Source organism: Cervus canadensis, chromosome 2 (assembly GCF_019320065.1).
Source record: "Cervus canadensis isolate Bull #8, Minnesota chromosome 2, ASM1932006v1, whole genome shotgun sequence".
Lineage (NCBI taxonomy): Eukaryota > Metazoa > Chordata > Mammalia > Artiodactyla > Cervidae > Cervus > Cervus canadensis.
In genome coordinates, this window is record NC_057387.1 from 78,575,193 (window position 1) to 78,598,197 (window position 23,005).

The 23,005-nt window shown below is 34.8% G+C and overlaps 1 protein-coding gene across 5 annotated transcripts in view; it reads left to right on the plus strand.

Annotated features, from left to right (window-relative positions):
* DOCK7 (dedicator of cytokinesis 7) overlaps positions 1-23,005 on the plus strand; it is a 184,372-nt gene that overhangs the window by 38,924 nt on the left and 122,443 nt on the right. For all 5 annotated transcript variants that reach the window (XM_043461118.1, XM_043461119.1, XM_043461120.1 and 2 more), the window contains exons 5-13: positions 1,077-1,206; positions 1,301-1,513; positions 1,831-1,916; positions 2,699-2,765; positions 3,753-3,902; positions 7,631-7,711; positions 9,891-10,056; positions 17,922-18,064; positions 21,740-21,833. In XM_043461118.1, the coding sequence (XP_043317053.1) occupies positions 1,077-1,206; positions 1,301-1,513; positions 1,831-1,916; positions 2,699-2,765; positions 3,753-3,902; positions 7,631-7,711; positions 9,891-10,056; positions 17,922-18,064; positions 21,740-21,833 (1,130 nt within the window). The remainder of the gene's footprint in view (positions 1-1,076; positions 1,207-1,300; positions 1,514-1,830; positions 1,917-2,698; positions 2,766-3,752; positions 3,903-7,630; positions 7,712-9,890; positions 10,057-17,921; positions 18,065-21,739; positions 21,834-23,005) is intronic.

Sequence of the window (23,005 nt, forward strand, 5' to 3'; positions counted from 1 at the left end):
TGCTATTTCAGTACCTTTAGCAATAAGACACAATGTGAATAATTCGTGTCGAGTGTGTTTATTTACTGTGTCATCAATTGACTGATAAACCGTAATATCCTCTGGTAATTATAATTGTTTATACTTCAATTAAAATTTCCCCCAGTGTGACTATATGGGGTATGGCACAGTAAATGCTCTTGATTGTAGTGTCTTTGGTAATCTTGGATATTGGGTTGTTTGGAAAAAAGCTTGTATTAATTTAAGAGTTCTTAGCCTAATATATATATATTATATAACAATATATGTTAAGTATACACACACACACACACAAAATGGTGTAGATCTTACTGTTTTTCATTTTAGAAGTCTGAAGCTTTCGGTTGCTTGAGATCTTTTATACATAATGAGATATAGCAAAAATTTTTTTTGGATGTTTGGAACTTTATGGTTGAATGCTCTCTATATATTTTGCCTTTTAAATATTTATACTGTTATGAACGCAGTTTATATTTTCTACTCTTTCATTTTATTTTTAACCTGGCTTCCCATCATTTCCTTTTACTGACCAGTTTTCTTAATTGAAAGTACAACTTAAATTGCAGTATATCTACAGGATTGTCATGAAAAGAAGGACATTATGATTTACCTCTGGAAACTCATAATCTGCTGTCTAGTTGGATTAAAGGAACTTTGAACGGACGTTTTCTTAAACCTTTGGTTATATGTGTAATGGGACTCCCCTGGCGGCTCAGATGTTAAGGAGTCTGACTATAATGTGGGAGGCCCCAGTTCAGTCCTTGGGTCGGGAAGATCCCCTGGAGAAGGAAATGGCAGCCCACTCCAGTATCCTTGCCTGGAAAATCCAATGGATGGAGGAGCCTGGCAGGCCACAGTCCATGGGCTTGCAAAGAGTTGGACACGACTGGGTGACTTCACTTCTTCTTCTTAAATGTTTAATATACTCAAAACTGCCAGAATATATTCTTACTATGTAGAGAAATGGTATAAAGAAGAGTTAGCTTATTATATAATGATGATGAAAGTGAAAAATTTTCAGAAAATTGATATTTACTTAACTATTTTATTTTGAATAGATATCATAAACTGGGAACAGGATTTAATCCTAATACATTAGATAAACAGAAAGAAAGGCAAAAAGGTTTGCCGAAGCAGGTGTTTGAATCAGATGAAGCTCCAGATGGCAACAACTACCAGGATGAACAAGTAATACTTTTATTTTTAAATGACTATAAGGCGTTCTTTTAAAATAGTTTATTTTTTATTCATTGATTAATATATTTAATGTTTTGCATGGCAGGATGATCTTAAAAGACGTTCAATGTCGATAGACGATACTCCAAGGGGTAGCTGGGCCTGCAGTATTTTTGACTTGAAAAATTCACTTCCTGATGCTTTGCTTCCCAATTTACTTGATCGAACTCCAAATGAAGAAATAGACCGTCAGAATGATGACCAAAGGAAATCAAATCGTCACAAGGAACTCTTTGCCTTGCATCCATCACCAGATGAGGTATAGATATTTGGATATAAAGAAGCAAAAGATTATAGAGATAGATGTTTTGGGAGTATGAACTGTATATATTAATAGTTTTATGATAAATGTAGGGAATAAAACTTAATGGAAATATAGCTCTGCTTTTTGTAAATGAAATATAATTGAGCACACTTACAATCTAATGACTTTTGTTTGAGCATAAATAGGCCATTCTTTGCTTACTTGTGAAGACTAAAAGTAGTAGGTTAATAAAATAAGTTCTTAAAAAATAAACTGTAAAGGGTTGAGACATGGTAAGCATATTCATTTGGGTGTTGCTTGTCAATTTGCAGGAAGAGCCAATAGAACGACTTAGTGTTCCTGATGTGCCCAAAGAACATTTTGGTCAAAGACTTCTTGTAAAATGTTTATCACTCAAGTGAGTATTTGTTTTGTTTACTATATAACTTTTCTTTTCTGGAATAATGTTTTGAGTACCAGTATAAAAAAATCCTAGTGGATATTATACTTGTGTTTCTGTCCTTTGGAAAAGGATTGTCCTATACATAATTTTAAATGCTCCCAAGCATTTAATCTTACCTGTGAAGCTGAACTTTAGAGCACTTTTGGCTCACAGATGAAGATGACTCTTTGCCTCAGCTATATAATTGTCTTAAAACTTGAAAACACATCCACTGAAATCTGAAGTATTTATCAGACACTGTTCTTGACTTGAGGAATATCAGTAGTATCTTTTTCCTTAGAGTTGATTTTATATTTGTTTCATGGTGTGTATTAAGTCGCTTCATTCGTGTCCGATTCTTTGTGATGCTGTGGATGGTATCCCGTGGGCTCCTCTTTCCATGGGATTCTCCACGCAGGAATACTGGAGCAGGTTGCCATGCTTTTCTCCAAGGGATCTTCCCGACTCAGGGATCAAATCCACGTCTCTGTCTCCTGCGTTGGCAGGCCGGTTCTTTACCACTAGCGCCACCAGGGGGTGGACTTTTTTTTTAAGCTTTTGAAGTATGTGCTAATAGTTGATTTAGACTGGAAGATATACATGGGAAAGTGTGTTCAAGGAAGATGGGTAGTATAGGTGGAATAGCACAGGTAGAGAAAAGTACAGGGTATAGAGAGAATTTATTTTTGGAATGAGAATTTCTCTCAAACTGTGTATTTTATGTATATATTTAAAACTCATCCTTCTCCTTCCTAAAGGTTTGAGATTGAAATTGAACCCATTTTTGCAAGTTTGGCTTTATATGATGTGAAAGAAAAGAAAAAGGTAAGGTTATATAATTTGAACGTAGTCTTTTGTCCCAATCAGAGGTTCAGAAACCTGTTTCTAATTTGTTTTATAAGATAATTTTTTGAGACTTATTAAACATGGATTTTTTAAAAAAGAAAATAGAACTGTGAGACATTATTTTCCTACTGTAAAATAGTTTAGTTGACTTATTTTTTGTTTCTTTGAAAGAGTTCTGAAAAGGAGTAGCAGGAGCAACTTTCTTTTAGTGTAAGAAATAGAAAAAATATAAGAAAAGCATCTTAGGCAAATGATGTATAAAGAGTTAGATTGATGGTGACAGTGAAGTTTTGTTGATGTAATTTTAAAATTCTCACTAGCTATTATTAAAAGATCATTTATTTATATTTTGAATATTCTTGTCTAAAATATTGCTCTTGGTTTTGCTGTTATGTCTTTGTTACACTTAGGAGTTTTTCAGAGGACTTATCATGCAGCATTTTTAGTATTCTAAGCCTACCTTGTAGTAGAAAGTTGAAATGCCTTTAATGACTTCTGCCGTCAGTGTATAGTGTGGATTTCTATAGTGGAACTCTACTCCAGCATCTTGTATTTACTTGATCACATCTTCTGAAATCTTATTTAAGTTTTCAAAGACTCAACTTTGGGTAACTCATATTAATAATAGTTTCTTTTTTTTTTAATTTTATTTATTTTTTTTTTTCCAGTGGGTTTTGTCATACATTTAATAATAGTTTCTTTATATACTTTATCAAAAGTTAAATTTCTTACTAAAAGAGTATGGGATATGGTTCTTTAGAATATGTTTTTGCATTAATTTGTTTTGCTTTGATTTAGTTATGTAAAGATCTTTATATATCTTCACTGATAGTGAAATGTAGGTACATTGTATGTTAGTATAATTGTTTAATATCTGTAATATTTTAAGACTGAATATTTGTGATTTTTGTGAGTGTTTATAAAATGCACAGGTTTTAAATTTAACATAATGAATATGTTTTTTAGATTTCAGAAAACTTTTATTTTGACCTTAATTCTGAGCAGATGAAAGGATTATTACGTCCACATGTACCACCTGCTGCCATTACCACCCTGGCAAGATCAGCTATTTTTTCTATCACTTATCCTTCCCAAGATGTTTTTCTTGTAATAAAGGTGAGAATAATGTTAAATATATTTGTTTATTTGTGTTATGTCTGTGTACTTGTCTGCCTATCAATATTACAAGCTTTTAAAGGCCAAAGATTTTATCTTTGCCTATTTTTTCATGTTAATATTTTTTAACATAATATTGGATGTATACAATAGGTGCTACCTAAATTTTTCTTGAGTGGGCAGCTTTATTAGAATTCTCTAGAGAAACAGATCAGTAGGAAGACGATACATATACACATAGAGGATTGCTATGTTGTCTTGAGAATCCATCTTTGAGCAAACTTAGTCTTTGTTCTTGAGGTCTTCAACTAACTGGATAAGGCCCACCCATATTATGAAGGGTAATCTGCTTTACTCAGTCTACTGATTTAAAAGTTAATTACCTCTAAAAAAATACCTTCACAGCAACATCTTGACTGGTGTTTGATAACTTAGCTGTGTTGGCATATTAAATTAACCATCTATGGTTATTTGGATATGGAGCTATACTGTGGTTTTATCATACAGTTCCTAAATTATATAAATATTAAAATCTAAATCATTGAAATCATGGAGCATTATGATTTGACTATCAGTTTAAGAATAAGGATTACAGATACTAAAATTTGAATATTACTAAGCTACCTCACTTAGGATAACTTAATAATAATTTACCTTAACTTGACCTTGACTTGAGAGTTGCCTAAAATATAGTCTTTAATCATTTTACCTTTATTTATATAAAATTATCATAAAAAGGTAATGAATTTTTTAATAAGGTTATAAAGTAGATTGTCATGAAATGAATTTTATTTACCCACAGGAATAATGTCCTAATTTGTGGATAGATTCCTATGAATTCAGGTTAAAATAAATCTTAGTTAAAATGAACAATTCTCCAAGCAAAGATTTAGCAGCAGTGGTCTTCAGAAACTCACTTATAAGTAAAGTTCTAGATATTAAAATAATTGACAAATGTGTATACACCATTATTTTACATGGGAAAATAGTAAGTTTTCATAAAATAGAACATATTTGAGGGAATGAACTAGAAAGATAGTGATGATGATTGGAATACTGTCTGCTTGAAAGTGAGATGATTCATACCATATGGTCCCAATTGTGTAAGATACATACACATATACCTAAACACACATAAATGTTTGTATATAAACAGAAAAAGATTTCTGTGTAATTTTAAAAATATGAACAAGTTAAGATGTATACAGATTTTAAAGAAATTATATTTAAAAATTTTCTTATATCATAGTCCAGCAATATAATTTTGTTTTTTGAGAGAAAAATTCCCTTGGTCTATATATTAGTTAGTTATTCCTCTACAAGAACAAAAAGACGAAAATCTCAGTGGCATCCAGCAGTAAGCATTGTTTTAGTTCATGCATCTGCGTTGTCTGGTGGTCAGCTGACCTAGGTTGTACTCTGGTAGGTGCTTGTGCTCCTTCCAGGGGTCTGCAGGTCGGTCAGTTGCTTTACATACTTCATTCAGTTAAATCACCAGCATCACAGGGAAGCCCAGGGACACCGCTGAGCCACCAGGGAAGCCCAGTGATAAGTGACGGGCCTCTCAGGTGGCTCAGTGATAAAGAATCCATCTGCTAATGCAGGCGATGTCAGTTCGGTCCTTGGGTCGGGCAGATTCCCCTGGAGAAGGAATTGGTAACCCACTCTAGTATTCTTGCCTGGGAAATCCCATGGACAGAGGAGCCTGGCAGGCTACAGTCCATGAAGTCACAGAAGAGTCAGGCACAACTTAACAACTAAATAACAACAGCAAACTGATGAGTGATGTTGGGAGTGTTCGTTATGTTTCTTAGACATTTGTTTGGCTCTTTGGAGAAATGTCTGTTCAAATCCTTTGCTCATTTAAAAATCAGGTTATTTGCTATTCTCTTGTTGAGTTGTAGGATTTCTTTATCTGTTTGGGATATTAATTCTTTACCAATTATATGATTTACAAATATTTTCTCTCATTCTGTGAGTTGCCTTTTCACTTTGTTGATTGTGTCCTATCATATACAAAAGTTTTAAATTTTGATGTAATCTTGTTTAATGAGTTTTATGTCTGTTGCCTTTGCTTTTATTGTGTAAAATCCAAGAATATATTACTAAATCTATTCACATGAAGCTTTTCCTTTATTTTTCTTCTAGGAGTTTTATAGTGTTAGGGTTTTTTTTGGGGGGGTAGTCTTTGATCTGTTTTGAGTTAATTTTTGTATATAATGTAAGGGTTCAACTTTATTCTTTTGTATTTAGGAATTCAGGGTTTTTTAAAACACCATTTGTTGGAAAAACTGTTCTTTCCCCAATGAATAGTCTTGGCATTCTTGTAGAAAATTATTTAACTCTTTAGTTTTCAGATTATAAATCTTTCAGCTCTTTGGTTTATACCTCAGTACTTTATTCTTTTTGATATTATAAATGGAATTATTTTCTTAATTTCTTTTTTGAATTGCTTGTTATAGAAATATACAACTGATTTTTGTTCATTTTGTATCCTGCAACTTTGCTGAATTTATTTATTTATTAGTTGTGAAAACTAAGATCATGGCACCCAGTCCCATCACTTCATGGCAAATAGATGGGGAAACAGTGGAAACAGTGGTTGACTTTATTTTTCTGGGCTCCAAAATCACTGCCCATGGTGATTGCAGCCATGAAGTTAAAAGACACTTACTCCTTGGAAGGAAAGTTATGACAAACCTAGACAGCATATTAAAAAGCAGAGATATTACTTGGTCAACAAAGGTCCGTCTAGTCAAGGCTGTGGTTTTCCCAGTGGTCATGTATGGATGTGAGAGTTGGACTATAAAGAAAGCTGAGTGCAAAAGAATTGATGCTTTTGAACTGTGGTGTTGGAGAAGACTCTTGAGAGTCCCTTGGACTGCAAGGAGATCCAACCAGTCCATCCTAAAGGAGATCAGTCCTGGGTGTTCATTGGAAGGACTGATGCTGAAGCTGAAACTCCAATACTTTGGCCACCTGATGCGAAGAGTTGACTCATTGGGAAACACCCTGATGCTGGGAGGGATTGGGGGCAGGAGGAGAAGGGGACGACAGAGTATGAGATGGTTGGATGTCATCACTGACTCAATGGACATGGGTTTGGATGGACCCTGGGAGTTGGTGATGGACAGGGAGGCCTGGCGTGCTGCGGTTCATGGGGTCGCAAAAAGTCGGATATGACTGAGCGACTGAACTGAACTAAATCGTTTTTTTGTGAAATATTAGGATTTTCTCTGTAAAAGATCATGTTGTCTGTAAACAGAGATAATTTAAATTCTTCCTTTTTTAATTTGAATGTTTTTGTTTCTTTTTTGGGCTTCCTTTTTCTTGTCACATTGCTCTGGCTTAGACTTCCAGTACTTTGTTAAATAGAATTGGCAAAAGTTAACATTCTTATCCTGTTTCTGATTCTAAAGGAAAACCTTTCTGTTTTTCAACATTGAATAAGATGTTAGATGTGGTCTTTTCATAGATGGGCTCATATTGGAGTAGTTTTCTTCTTTTCCAGGTTTGTTGAATTTTTTTTTTTTAATCATGAAAGGGTGTTGAATTGTCTAGTTCTTTTTTCTGCAGTAATTAACATGATCATGTGGTTTTGTTCTGTTATTTTGTTAATGTGATATATTAAGTTGATTGATTTTTGTATGTTGAACTATCCTTGCATTCCAGGCTGATTGCTTTTATTTTTAAGCTTAATTAATCTTTCCTTTTTTTGCCTTTGACAGCTAGAAAAAGTGCTGCAGCAAGGAGACATTGGAGAGTGTGCAGAACCGTATATGATTTTCAAAGAAGCAGATGCCACCAAGGTAGAATTTCATGCCTCATTTCCCCCCACTTTCATAGTCATTAGCAGTCACTGTCCATTCCCCTCAGATCACCAAACCCAACCCTAAATAATCTCTAATCTCCAAAATTATAATCTGAGAGGATGCTATACTGAGCATATTAAATAATTTTACTACTGATTTTACTACTAAAATTTTCTTTTCTTTTTCTCATGGCCTACTTGTTTTCTTTCTTCTTTATTTCCTTCATCACCTAGTTTGAGTCATGTGCTATGCTATTCTTTGACATCTCCCCAACCCCCAAACTAGTTGACTCTTAAATTTTTATTTTCCTTGGAGAGAAAGTAATTCAGTTTAATTCCTGAATAATGAAAAATTTTCTGTATTTACAAAATAGTGAATTTTTTTTTTTTTTTGGCTACGTTTTGCAGCTTTTGGGATTCCCAGCCAAGAATGGGATCCATGCCCCGTGCAGTGGATTTGTGGAATTCAAACCACTGGACCGTGATTTTTCTTTTCTTTTTTTTTAACCAAACAGTGATTTTGATGAAACTTTTTCTAGCAAAGCAGACATATTTTGGGTATCAGTCTAGTGGCAGATAAATAAGGAATATTGTAAAAATAGAAAACACACTCTTCCCTTTGCCATCAGATAACAAATTTATAGAACTTGAATAAACTTATAAAGCAAAAATAGTTGGTGAATAATTGGTACCCAATTCTAGATACTCTGAGTTAGCTATAAGAATAAAAGGTGATTTTTGGATGTTTGAACATATGATTTAATGTCAAACAGGCAGGAGAAGTGTGCTTGAGGAGTATTGGACAAATCATCAAAATTTAGAAAATTGTTGCTTTCTGTTTTTCTGAGATTTGTAACAAGAATTTAGCCTTTTTTGCTAATATGGGTACATCTGAGCACATGATGTTCTCTGATTCCTAGATCCTAGATATCTGGTTGAAAGTAGGGTTAAAGTATTCTGGCTTTCCCCAGGTCGTCATTTTACAAATTAAATTTTCTCTGTTATATGAAACTCATAGGTGTGTCATTGTGGCTTATTTCGCTCTTCCCTTACGTATTTACATAATTTCATTATGGGCCCTTAATTCTCTGTAAGTACTCCTAAAGCAAGGACCTATTTTGGAGGTATAGCAGATATAGCAAAAAACTCTCTTATCATTTCGGTATCCCTTCATCTTTTCTCAGTCCTGAATCGCATGTTAGGACACTGCCATTAGAGTATGACCTCACTGACATCCTATATGGAAAGAGCATGTGAGAGATTTTGTTATGGATTTTCACTCTTGCACTATGGATTGACTATTGCAGGCCACATTAGTGTGTGTTTTAGGGATAGCCTGAAAGTTGAGCCAGCTTCAGGTTGTCTTCCAGATAAGCATGTACTGTTTGGATTATTAGTCTTTTTCAAGGGTTTAGTCCTCTGGTACTTTTTTTGTTTGCTTCTTTTATCACAATTCTGGACATATTATTGTTGGCCTGTTTCTGCCCTACCTACTTCTACATCATAGTTGTCATAAGTTAGTGATTATTTCAAAGTGGCTCAAGTGCTTCCATCTTTTTTTTTATAGAATAAAAAATTTAATAAGTCATAACCTGGAATATTTTGTGATTGACAGTTGATGACTGTAACATGGCTATATTTCGTTCATAAAATAGTACATGCAGTACATAAACATGCTTGACACTTACTCTCCTTTCTTTTATTCCAAAATAAGATCATCACAAACAAATTTTAAAAACTTTTAGATGTATTTGTAGAACTGGTTAAGGTTCTTTAGTAGTTAATATACTGTTAGTTGGGGCTTCCCCAGTGGCTCAGCAGTAAAGAATCAGTCTGCAATGTAGGAACTGGCAGGAAATGCAAGTTCAATCCCTGGGTGGGAAAGATCCCCTGGAGGAGGGCATGGCAACCAAATCCAGTATTGCCTGGAGAATCCCATGGACAGAGGAGACTGGCAGGCTACAGTCCATAGGGTCGCTAAGAGTCAGACATGACTAAAGCAAACTAGCATGTATGCACACACTGTTAATTGGTTGCTGAAAGGTATGGATTGTTTTTCCATCTTGCTGAGAATTGAAAATTGTTAACCTTTATATTTTCCTTTATATATTATGATATAGCCTTTAATTCGTTTATTTTGAGCATAATCATATAATGTATAAAGTTTTGTTTTACAGAATAAGGAAAAATTGGAGAAGCTGAAAAGTCAAGCTGATCAGTTTTGTCAAAGACTTGGAAAGTATCGCATGCCTTTTGCTTGGACTGCAATCCATTTAATGAATATTGTTAGCAGCGCTGGGAGTTTGGAAAGAGATTCTACAGAGGTAGAAATAAGCACTGGAGGTAAGAGTGTTTTATATAAAATAGTTATCTAGTTTTTGCTTACATAGGCTTGCTTTGTCAACTTTGCAATGTAATGAGGCATTGAAAGGGTATTCTTTTTCTCCTTAACAGGTTTATTGAGATGTAATTCACATATAATTTACCCATTTAAGGTTTCTAATTCAGTGTTTTTTTGTTATATTCATAAGGTTCTGCAACTGTCACCACAATCTAATTTTGAAACATTTTTTCATACTCACTGGTGGTCACTGTTTATCCTCCTCAAGTCCCCACACTCAGTGCTAACCAACCTGTAATCTGTTTAGTCTGTATGGATTTGCCTGTGCCAGACATTTCATATTGATAGACTAATACAATATGTAATCTTTTGACTACCGTCTTTCACTTAGCATAATGTTTGAAAGGTTCATCCATGTTGTAAATGTTATCAATATTTTATTACTTTTTATTGCTGAATAATAGTCCCTTGTATGGATATAGTACATTTTATTATCCATTCATCAGTTGATGGACATTTGGATTGTTTCAACTTTTTGTTTATTACAAATAATGCTGCAAGGAAAATTCATGTATAGGCTTGTGTGTGGATATATGCTTTCATTTCTCTTGGACATATAGCTAGAAATGAAATTTCTGGTAATACAATTCTTTGCTTAACCTTTGAAGAACTGCCAGGCTATTTTCCAGTGTGGCCACACCATTTAAAAATTACACTAGCAGTGTATGAAGGTTCCAGTTTCTCCACATCTTTGCCAGTACTTTTATTATCTGTCCTTTGAATATAGCCATCCTAGTGCAGATGAAGTGGTATCTCATTGTGGTTTGGAATTGCCTTTCCCTGATAGCTAATGATGTTGAGTTGCATTTTGTATGCATTTATTGTTTGTATATCTTCTCTGGAGAAATATATAATTATATCATTTCCCCATTTTTTAATGACTTTTTTCTTATTATTTACTTGATGCTCATTTTTTAACTAGCTTTTTTTGTATTGTCATAAGTTATAATTAATAGTTATAATTTATAAATGACTATATAAACAGTCATTTATATATTCTAGATTTGTTGTTGTTCAGTTGGTAAGTCATGTACAACTCTTTGTGACCCTGTGGACTGCAGCACGCCAGGCTTCCCTGTCCTTCACCATCTCCTGTGAGATTGCCCAAACTCATGTCCATTGAGTCAGTGATGCCATCCAACCATCTCATCCTCTGTTGCCCTTTTCTCCTCCTGCCCTCAGTCTTTCTCAGCATCAGTCTTTTCCAATGGGTTTATTTCTTCGCATCAGGTAGCCAAAGTATTGGAGCTTCAGCTTCAGCATCAGTCCTTCCAGTGAATATTCAGGGTTTATTTCCTTTAGGATTGATGGTTTGGTCTTGTTGTTTAAGAGACTTTCAAGAGTCTTCTCCAGTGCCACAGTTAAAAATTATCAATTCTTTAGTGCTCAGCCTTCTTTATGGAGAAGGCAATGGAAACCTACTCCAGTACGCGTGCCTGGAAAATCCCATGGATGGAGGAGCCTTGTAGCCTGCAGTCCATGGGGTTGCAAAGGGTGAGACATGACTAAGCGGCTTTGCTTTCACTTTTCACTTTCATGCATTGGAGAAGGGTTGCATGGCAGCCCACTCCAGTGTTCTTGCCTTGAGAATCCCAGGGACGGGGGAGCCTGGTGGGCTGCCGTCTATGGGGTCGCACAGAGTCTGACACGACTGAAGTGACTTAGCAGTAGCAGCAGCAGCCTTCTTTATGGTCCTACTCTCACATCCATACATGACAACTGGAAAACCAAAACTTTGACTATACAGACCTTTGTCAGTAAATTGATGTCTCTGCTTTTTAATATACTGTCTAGGTTTGTCATAGCTTTTCTTCCAAGAGATAAATGTATTTTAATTTCATGGCTGCAGTCATCATCTGCAGTGATTTTAGAGCGCAAGAAAATAAAATCTGTCACTGTTTCCAGTTTTCCCTCATCTATTTGCCAGAAAGTGATGGGACTGGATGCCATGATCTTCATTTTTTGAACGTTGAGTTTTAAGCCAGCTTTTTCATTCTCCTCTTTGACCCACATCAAGAGGCTCTTTAGTTCCTTTTCAATTTCTGCCATTAGAGTGGTATCTGCATATCAGAGACTGTTGATACTTCTCCCAGAAATCTTGATTCCAACTTGTGATTCGTCCAGTCCAGCATTTTGCATGATGTGCTCTGCATATAATTTTAAACAAGCAGGTGACCATATACAGCTTTGACGTACTTCTCTCCCAGTTTTGAACTAGTATGTTGTTCCATGTCCAGCTCTAACTGTTACTTCTTGTCCTGCATATTCTGGATACAAGTCCCTTATCTAATAAAGGATTTGAAGATATTTTCTCCCATCCTGTGGATTGTCCTCTTACTGTCTTGATGGCATTGCTTGAAGCACTGAAGTTTTAAATTTTGATGTTCAGTTTCTTTGACTTTTTTTTTTCTTTCGTTGCTTGTATTTTTGCTATTGTACCCAAGATAGCATTACCTAATTCAAGACTGAAAAGGAGCTACTTGTATGTTTTTGTCTAAGAGTTTTATAATACAACTCTTATATTTGGTATAGTTCATTTTGAGTTAATTTTTTGTACGTGATAAGAAGTAAGGATTAGCTGCATCTTTTCTAATGAGATATCTAGTTGTTCATACACCATTTGTTGAAAAGATCGTTCTTGCACTATTAAATGGTCTTGGCATAATTGTTGAAAATCAATTGACTGTAGATATGTGGGTTTATTTTTGGACTCTCATTTCTATTTCGTTGATGGATATGTCTCAGTTCAGTTCAGTTCATTTGCTCAGTCTTGTCCGACTCTTTGCAACCCCATGAATTGCAGCACGCCAGGCCTCCCTGTCCATCACAAACTCCTGGAGTTTACTCAAACTCATGTCCATCGAGTCGGTGATGCCATCCAGCCATCTCATCCTCTGTCATCCCCTTCTCCTCCTGCCCACAATCCCTTGCAGCATCACGGTCTTTTCCAATGAGTCAGCTCTTCCCATGAGGTGGCTAAAGTATTAGAGCTTCAGCATCAGTCCTTCCAATGAACACCCAGGACTTACCTCCTTTAGGATGGACTGGTTGGATCTCCTTGCAGTCCAAGGGACTCTCAAGAGTCTTCTCCAACACCATAGTTCACAAGCATCAATTTTTCGGCACTCAGCTTTCTTCACAGTCCAACTCTCACATCCATACATGACCACTGGAAAAACCATAGCCTTGACCAGACGGACCTTTGTTGGCAAAGTAATGTCTTTTGCTTTTTAATATGCTATCTAGGTTGGTCAAACTTTCCTTCCAAGGAGTAAGCATCTTTTAATTTCATGGCTGCAGTCACCATCTGCAGTGATTTTGGACCCAAAAAAAAAAAGTCTAACACTGTTTCCACTGTTTCCCCATCTATTTCCCATGAAGTGATGGACCAGATGGCATGACCTTAGTTTTCTGAATGTTAAGCTTTAAGCCAACTTTTTCATTCTCCTCTTTCACTTTCATCAAGAGGCTTTTTAGTTCCTCTTCACTGTCTGCCATAAGGGTGGTGTCATCTGCATATCTGAGGTTATTGATATTTCTCCCAGCAATCTTGATTCCAGCTTGTTCTTCTTCCAGCCCAGTGTTTCTCATGATGTACTCTGCATATAAGGTAAATAAGCAGGGTGACAATATACAGCCTTGACGTACTCCTTTTCCTGCTTGGAACCAGTCTGTTGTTCCATGTCCAGTTCTAACTTGCTTCCTAACCTATGTACAGGTTTCTCAAGAGGCAGGTCAGGTGGTCTGGTATCCCATCTCTTTCAGAATTTTCCACAGTTTATTGTGATCCACACAGTCTAAGGCTCTGGCCTAGTCAGTAAAGCAGAAATAGATGTTTTTCTGGACTCTCTTGCTTTTTTGATGATCCAGCAGATATTGGCAATTTGATCTCTGGTTCCTCTGCCTTTTCTAAAACCAGCTTGAACATCTGGAAGTTCTCGGTTCACGTATTTCTGAAGCCTGGCTTGGACCATAATCACAGAAAACTAGCCAATCTGATCACAGGACCACAGTCTTGTCTAACTCAGTGAAACTAAGCCATGCCGTGTGGGGCCACCCAAGACGGTCGGGTCATGGTGAAGAGGTCTGACAGTATGTGGTCCACTGGAGAAGGGAATGGCAAACCACTTCAGTATTCTTGCCTTGAGAACCCCATGAACAGTATGAAAAGGCAAAATGATAGGATACTGAAAGAGGAACTCCCCAGGTCGGTAGGTGCCCAATATGCTACTGGAGATCAGTGGAGAAATAACTCCAGAAAGGATGAAGGGATGGAGCCAAAGCAAAACAATACCCAGTTATGGATGGGACTGGTGATAGAAGCAAGGTCTGATGCTGTGAAGAGCAATATTGCATAGGAACCTGGAATGTTAGGTCCATGAATCAAGGCAAATTGGAAGTGGTCAAACAGGAGATGGCAAGAGTGAATGTCGACATTCTAGGAATCAGCGAACTAAAATGGACTGGAATGGGTGAATGTAACTCAGATGACCATTATATCTACTACTGTGGGCAGGAATCCCTTAGAAGAAATGGAGTAGCCATCATAGTCAACAGGAGTCTGAAATGCAGTACTTGGATGCAATCTCAAAAACGACAGAATGATCTCTTTTCGTTTCCAAGACAAACCATTCAATATCACGGTAATCCAAGCTTATGCCCCAACCAGTAACACTGAAGAAGCTGAAGTTGAACGGTTTTATGAAGACCTACAAGACCTTTTAGAACTAACACCCCAAAAAGATGTCCTTTTCATTATAGGGGACTGGAACGCAAAAGTAGGAAGTCAAGAAACACCTGGAGTAACAGCAAATTTGGCCTTGAAGTACAAAATGAAGCAGGGCAAAGGCTAATAGAGTTTTGCCAAGAGAACGCACTGGTCATAGCAAACACCCTCTTCCAACAACACAAGAGAAGACTCTACACATGGATATCACCAGATGGCCAACACCGAAATCAGATTGATTATATTCTTTGCAGCCTAAGATGGAGAAGCTCCATACAGTCAGCAAAAACAAGACCGGGAGCTGACTGTGGCTCAGATCATGAAATCCTTATTGCCAAATTCAGACTTAAACTGAAGAAAGTAGGGATAACCACTAGACCATTCAGGTATGACCTAAATCAAATCCCTTATGACTATACAGTGGAAGTGAGAAATAGATTTAAGGAACTAGATCTGATAGAGAGCCTGATGGATATGTCTAAGCTTATGCTATTTTTATACTGTCTTTATAAGTTTAGCTTTGCAGTAAATTTTGAAATGGGGAATGTGCGTCCTCCAGTTCTTTTTCAAGATTCTTTTGACTATTTTGAGCTCTTGTATTTTCATAAGAAGTTTAGAATCTGCTATTAATTTCTGCACAAAGGCAGCTAGAATTTTGATAGAAATTACATTGATTTGGTAGATCAATTTGGGGAGAGTTTCACTCCTAGCACTATTAAGTCTTCCAATCCATGAAATGTTTTTCCATTTATTTAGATCTTATTAAGTTTTTTTAAATGGTGTTTTGTAGTTTTCAGTGTACAGGTCTTGCCCTCCTGTTGTTAAATGTATGTTCAGGTGTTTTTTGATGCTATTTTAAATGGAATTGTTTTCTTTATTTCATTTTTATAATGTTCATTTCTAGAGGTTGAAATACAAGTGGCTTTTTAATATTGATCTTGTACTTTGAAACCTTTTTGAACCTTTTAATTCTATTTTTTTTTCCTCTCTGGATTCCATATACAAGATCATGTCATCTGCAAATAAAAATTGGTTTACTTTTTCCTTTTCCATTTCAATGTCTTTATTTTTCTTTTCTAATTATCTTGACAAGAACCTAGTGTATAAGTCCTCACCTTATTCCTGACTTAGAGGGAATGCATTCAGTCTTTTCACTATCAAGTATGATGTTTGCTGTAGATTTTCCATAGATGTAATACAGTATTTTGAGGAAGTTCTTTTCTAGTCCTAACTTCTTGAGTGTTTTTTTATCAGGGAAGAATATTGGATTTTATATTAATAAAATGCTTTCTCTGCATTTATTGAGATGACTTGTCTGGTTTTTGTCCTATAGTCTTTTTATATGGTGTATTGCAATTGATTGGTTTTGGATGTTAAGCTAATCTTAAATTTCTGGGAGAAGTCCCACTTGGTCATGATATATGTTAATAATTTTTTTAGGTGTTTATTTAGAACCTGTTTCCTAGTATTTTGCATAGTGATTTTGCTTCCATTAATATGTTCCTGAGAGATATTGGTGTATAGTTTTTCTTCCTTGTAATCTCTGATTTTGGTATCAGGATAATACTGGTGTCATAGAAATGAATTGTGGATTCTTATTTCTGTTTTTGGAAGAGTTTGTAAACACCTGGTGTTAATTTTTCATTGAAAGTTTGAAAGTTTTCAGTAGTGAAGCCATTTTGGCTTGGTTTTTTCTTTGTGGTAAGTATTTTCTTTACTAATGAGATGCCTTATTTTAGATCTATTCATATCTTCTCTCCCTTCTTGAGTCAGTTTCAGTAATGTATATCTTTCTAGAAAAATACTCATTTCATTCCAATTATCTTATTGTCTAATCTAACTGTTGACCTACAGGTATTTGTAGTACTTCAGTATAATCCTTTTTCTCTCTAAGATCTGTAGTGCTGTCCCCTCTTTCATTCCTGATTTAAGTAATTTGAGTCCTTTTAATGTATTTTTTTCTTTATCACTTTAAAGTTTTAAAAATGTTATCTTTTTGAAGAGTCCATGTTTGGTTTCAATGATTTTTTTTTTTACCTGTTGTTTTCCTAGTTGATATTTCATTTATTTCCACTCAACTGTTGTCTTTTTTGATACCCTTTCTAATGTTTTCTTTGGATTTATCTTTCTCTTCTTTTTCTGGTTTCCTAAGATGTAAATTTAAGTTACTGATTAGAGACCTTTCTTTTTTAATATAAACATTTACAACTATAAATTTCCATATGAGAGCTTCCTTAGTGATATATTAAATGTTTGGGGATTTTATATTTTCATTTTCCTATATCTTAAGTGTTTTTTAATTTCCCTTGTTATTTTGTCTTTGATTAGTCAGTTATTCAAAAGTGTGCTATTTAATTTCCACATGCTTATGAATTTCCCAAATTTTCTTTTGTGATTGATTTATAGGTTAATTTCTGTTATTCTTGGAAAACACATGATGATTTCAGTCACTTGGAATTTATTGTGTTTTGTTGTATAGCTTAGTGTATAGTCTTGTCTTGGAGAATTTCCTGTGTGTGCTTGAGAAGAATCTATATTACACTTTTGTTTAGTGTAATATAGACTGTAGATGACTTTTAGATCTAGTTTGTGTATAGCTTTGTTTGTTTTCTATTTCCTTGTTGATCTTCAACATAGTTGCTCTATTGGTTTTGAATAATAAGTTTATCTTGCAAAGACTTTGAATGTAAATTATCTTAAATTCTGTTTCAAACTTAAGTGCTAAGACTGCGGGACCATTATAAGGTGACTAAAATTTACATTATGTCAATATTTTCTAGTAAATACATAGTGCCTCTCTTTGTGCTTTTCATAGCTCATCTTTGTTTATTTGCATAATCTTTATGTGGTAGCAATTTATTTTACACTGGAGAAGTTTTAAGAGAGAACCCCCCCAAAAAAGAGAGAGAACCCAAAGATTTAGGAAATGCTTCCTGACAGATCTCTCCAGAAGTTAAATTCTTCTACTAATCAGTATGCTGAAGGGACAGTTTTCAACTTTAGTGGATATTTTCTTGTGTTTGTAAATCTGATACATTTTAAATAGCATGGAAATGAATATCTTACTTTTTTCCTTGGTAGAACGAAAGGGGTCTTGGTCTGAGAGGAGGAATTCTAGTATTGTTGGAAGAAGATCACTTGAAAGGACAACAAGTGGAGATGATGCTTGTAACTTGACCAGCTTTCGACCTGCTACTCTCACAGTAACAAATTTTTTTAAGCAGGTATTGTTCTGTCATGGAGGAATTCTAGTGGGCTACTTGTACATAAATTTTTCTTGACTCCAGAAAAATCATAATTGTCCATGTAGTACATGTACATGTAATAATTGATTGTGCTTTCAAGAAGTTAAAAAAGCATTAAGAGTAAAAATAAAAAGTATAAGAAAAAATAATTAATATTATACCTGTTGTTTTATCATATTTATTTAAATGTTGATATTGACTAGTATTGCTTCAAAATCAGTCATCTGCATCTGTATCCTATTTCTTAATTTTAATATTTTAACTTTTCTTAAGCATTGATGGTTTATGAGTTTTCTTAGTCCATTAAACTTAGTGGGATTATGTCTGTCTTCACCACCCAAGTTTGTTTTTGACCAGAAATACCACATCCATGGTATAGGAATAGAAGTTTTAGGCTCTAGTAGTTCATTTTTGTGCTAAAATTATTTTTATAGGTGAGTTTATAAGTCTAAACAGTTCTTGATCAAAGATATTTTGTTCTTTGCAAGTATATTTTCTGTTGAAACTTGTGAGTCAGATGAGTAGTTTTCAAATGCTGGTCATGATCCGTTAATGGTAATATAAGTTTAGTAAATAACACTCAGCTTAAAAAAAAAGAAACAAGTTGAATAAAAAATTAATAGTGCCTTGCACTTCATGAAGTTAAGTATTGCTTCAGTAAGCTTTTTTCCCTTTAAGTTTTGTGTGTGTGCATACCTGTCTGCATGTCCTTACATGATGTATGTGCTACTGGATTTTAATGTAAAATGAATTTTATACTCTGAATCAATGTCAGAAAATTTTCGAAGTCTGTCTAAAGTAACTAGACAACCAGAACTATAATAAGAATGGGAGAAAATTTGTATTTGTGTGACAAACTGTTGAAGGGTACCATGCATATATTTTGGAGCAGATTAAAGGAAAAGGCTAAATATTATCTCAAAATTTCTCCTTCTGAGGTGTTACTCTAAATAGGAAGAGAAAATCCTGGCCTAGTGACACCTTGTAACTTGAGAGGGCAAGGTGTTTAGGGCAGGTTGTGTTGTGATTTGGCAGGTAGTCACCTAGTTGAAGCCCTTTTCATAGTTATGTATCAGTAGTATTCACAGGCAGCTGCTCTGAGAGACTCAAATGGAAAACAAAGCAGGTAAGAAGTGTCTGAAGTGGTAAGGGTCTTCTTATTATGGTAATAGTGCCAGAAAGAGTCTAGAAAACGCCATAGTGTTACTTGGATGAGGTAATAGGCCAAACTTAGCTGTGGAAAGAGGTCAATAGATTTACTTGTTACTTGTTTACTTGTAGCTATAACGTTTCTCTTTTTCCTTCTTCAACTGGTATACCACTTCTGCCACTATTTCCTCAATTCCTTTTGGGTTTAATTCAGCCTACTTTATTATTGAACTACTATTGTAATCATAAATCAACAAGTCATCCAACCACCCACCCACCTGTTGATTCAACAGATGCTTTTTGAGCATTCACCTCGTACTGAGCATCAATCCACCCACCTACCTATTATCCAATAAATATTTTTTGAGTATTCATCATCTACAGAACCCTATTGAAGACTAGTAACTGGAAACTGGAACAAAATAATTATAAAAACTTAAAAAATGATGGTTTCTGGATATATGGAGAAATGGAAAGCACTTACACCTAACTTTTGTGCAGTTCTGTAATTTTTAACTTAACATGTATGACTTTTATAAGTATTTTTATAAATAGCTTGAATATTATGTATCAGGCAAGTGCAAATTAAGTAAAAAAACAGACATACAAGTTTAATAAAGTAGAATTCAATGTACAAGTTTCTCCTAAATAAGATACAGAAGGCAAGGTTTTTTCTCATTTTGTTTAATTTTTAATTGATGAGTGATTACTGTCCATGATTTGATATAGTAATCAGGAGTGTTTATGTACAGATTTGAAATGTGTCAGGCCAAAATGACTAGAAATGCATAAAGATTTAAAAACAAAAATTAAATCCATACATTACAAGGATATTTGTTGTATTGTTGACAGGTGTAGAAGTTATGTGTGCCTCAGGAGCACACAGCAGTGAGCATGCTGGAGGAATGAGTGTCAGCTAGGCTTATTCATGGGCTTGGAGATTGATGAGAGTCAGTTGGTCTAGACTGACTTCTGCTGGGAAAACTGAAATGATTCAGGCTTTTTACACGTTGCTCACTTTTAACATCTAGCAGGCCAGCTTGGTCGTATTGTTATGGCAGTGACAGAAGTTCCAGAGAGGGAGCAAGCTTACTTTTGCAAGCGTTTTCCAAGTCTCTATAAAATGTTTTTTTACTGGTTAGAACAAGTCACATGGCCAACCCTCGGGAAGGGAATTATGTCCCATGTAGCAAAAGGCATGGAAACAGGGAGTGAAAAGAATGGAGGCCATTAATATAATTGGTTTAACAAGTTAAGTAGACAGAAATAACTGAGTCTTGAAATAATCTGAATGTATTCTAAATAAGGGCCATTTAAATTTAAAGATCTGTATTAATTTCTGTACTCAAAAGGAGAGAATATACTGTTTCAGTGACTAATAGAACATTTACAATAGTTTAGTCATATATTAGGTCACTGAAAAAATCTTCATGAAGTCAAATTCTCTACCTATAACTCGGTAAAGCTAAAAACCATTTATACAAGTATTAACAAAATTCTCTAACCACTTAGAAAGTAAAAATCACTATTTAAAATAATGGGATAAAAGAAGATCTGTTCTGTATCCTGCTTAGAATACAATAGTGAACTACCGGGATCTGGCTCAAGGTGAACTGACTGTAATAAAGGAGGCTTAAATATATTTATTACCAAATAAGATAAAAAGATACTATGTGAACTATGCATTAAAAAAAAAGATGTCAAATGCAGGAGATTTTGATTAATAAAATCTAAAGACTGACTCTTAAATAAAAGAAAAAAGTCAATCACTGCCTATTTTAACTATAAGAAAAAAAAATTACAGTAAATTGGAAATTCTTTGTTAATTAGACCTGGTCTTGTTTTTTGTGTGTGTCTTCCCATTGATTGAGGTCCTTTTAGAGTTTTCTTTTTAGTCATATTATCAGGATAGTTGTGGTTTTTTTAAGTTTAATTTTTTGTTGTTATTTCTTTCTTTTCATTTTCAAATGTAGCCAATGCTCTGTATTTTGCTTTTAAGAAATTTGGCAATATAAAGTTGCAAAGACAAATGAAAACACAAGTGTAACAAATTTAAAGACTGTCATTTAGGTATATATGTGTATATATATACACATACATGTCTTTTATGTCTATATTCACATTTAGATATATATGTGTATATATATATACATATATGTCTTTTATGTCTATATTCATATTTTTCTTCATCCGCTTCTAACTTGCATTGATTTTTCTATATTTTAGAATGCCCTGTAGTACCTTATAAACATAGATAATGAGCTGTAAATAAATCTATAAAGTTAAAACATAGATAGCAATATTATAGCTTAATACAACGTAAAAGCATAGAAAGAAGAAAATAATTTAGCGTATTTATTTTTAATCATAATTGTGTTAATTGAACTTTTCATCTAGACTAAATTGAAAGAAGAAGGGCAGGATTAATTAATAGGCAGTATAAATTTATTTTCGGTGTACTACATTTTTTTAATCAAATACTTTTTCCTCTATTTTTAATATTAGGAAGGAGATCGCTTAAGTGATGAAGATCTGTACAAGTTCCTTGCTGATATGAGAAGGCCATCTTCTGTTTTACGGCGACTAAGACCTATTACGGGTATTTAAACATTTTTGTGTAGACATGATGACAGCTATTATCATCATTAAAAGTTGTATTTTTTGTAATGATGTGTTCTTTTTTCTCATATCTGACCTGTATGTCTTTCTGTGCTCAATACCTGCCAGTCTTCTTCATTTTACTGTTCTGCTGTCATGTAGTCTAACAGTTTGGATGCCGGCTTCAGTACCTTTGATAATTTGAGTACTGAAATGAGAATGATGAATAATATTGTAGCTTAATATTATTTTCTAGAGGGAAGAAAAATACATGTAATGATAGATATTCAGAAATAGGTTTATATTGTGATCAGAGCAGACTATTCCAGAGTAAAACTATTTTGAAGTCTACCAAGTTTGAGCAAACTCCTGGAGATGGTGAAGGACAGGGAAGCCTGGCGTTCTGCGGTCCATGGGTTCGCAGAGTCAGACTTGACTGAGTGAGTGAACAACAACCAAGTTTAAGTTTAAACTGGCACTTTTCCTGTGGCCCAGTGGTAATGCAGGAGACAAAGGAGATGCGGGTTTGATCCCTGGGTCGGGAAGACCCCCTGGTGGAGAGCATGGCAACCCACTCCAGTATTCTTGCTTGGAGAATCCCATGGACAGAGCTGGAGGGTTATAGTCCCTAGGGTCTCTTAAGAGTTGGACATGACTGAGCATGAGCACAAAAGTTTAAGCTAAATCATTTCATCTTTGAACTGTTGGCTTGTTTCCCTATAAGATTCCTGTGTTTTTTTCCTTCTTCTTTGCCTCTTCCTTCCTTTCCATTGATTCATTCAGTAAGCATTTAGTATTTTATCTTTTTATATCTATATTAGTAGTTTGAGATTTGATATGATGAAATAGTTTAGCGGTCTGAGGTGATAGCAGTTTTGATTTCTTTCCAGGCTTCTTGAAGAAGTAGGATTTAAATCCTTTCAAAAATACTTCAGTGTGAGGTTTTTATTTATTATTATTTTTTATTTTATTTGAACTTTTTTATTGGCGTATAATTGCTTTACAGTGTTGTGTTAGCTTCTCCTGTACAACAGTGTGAATCAGCTGTGTGTATACATATATCCCCTCCCTTTTGAGCCTCCCTTCCCCTGACCCCCATCACAGAGCACCGAGCTGAGTTCTCTGTGTTATATATCAGGTCCCCATTAACTATGTGTTTTACACATGGTGGTA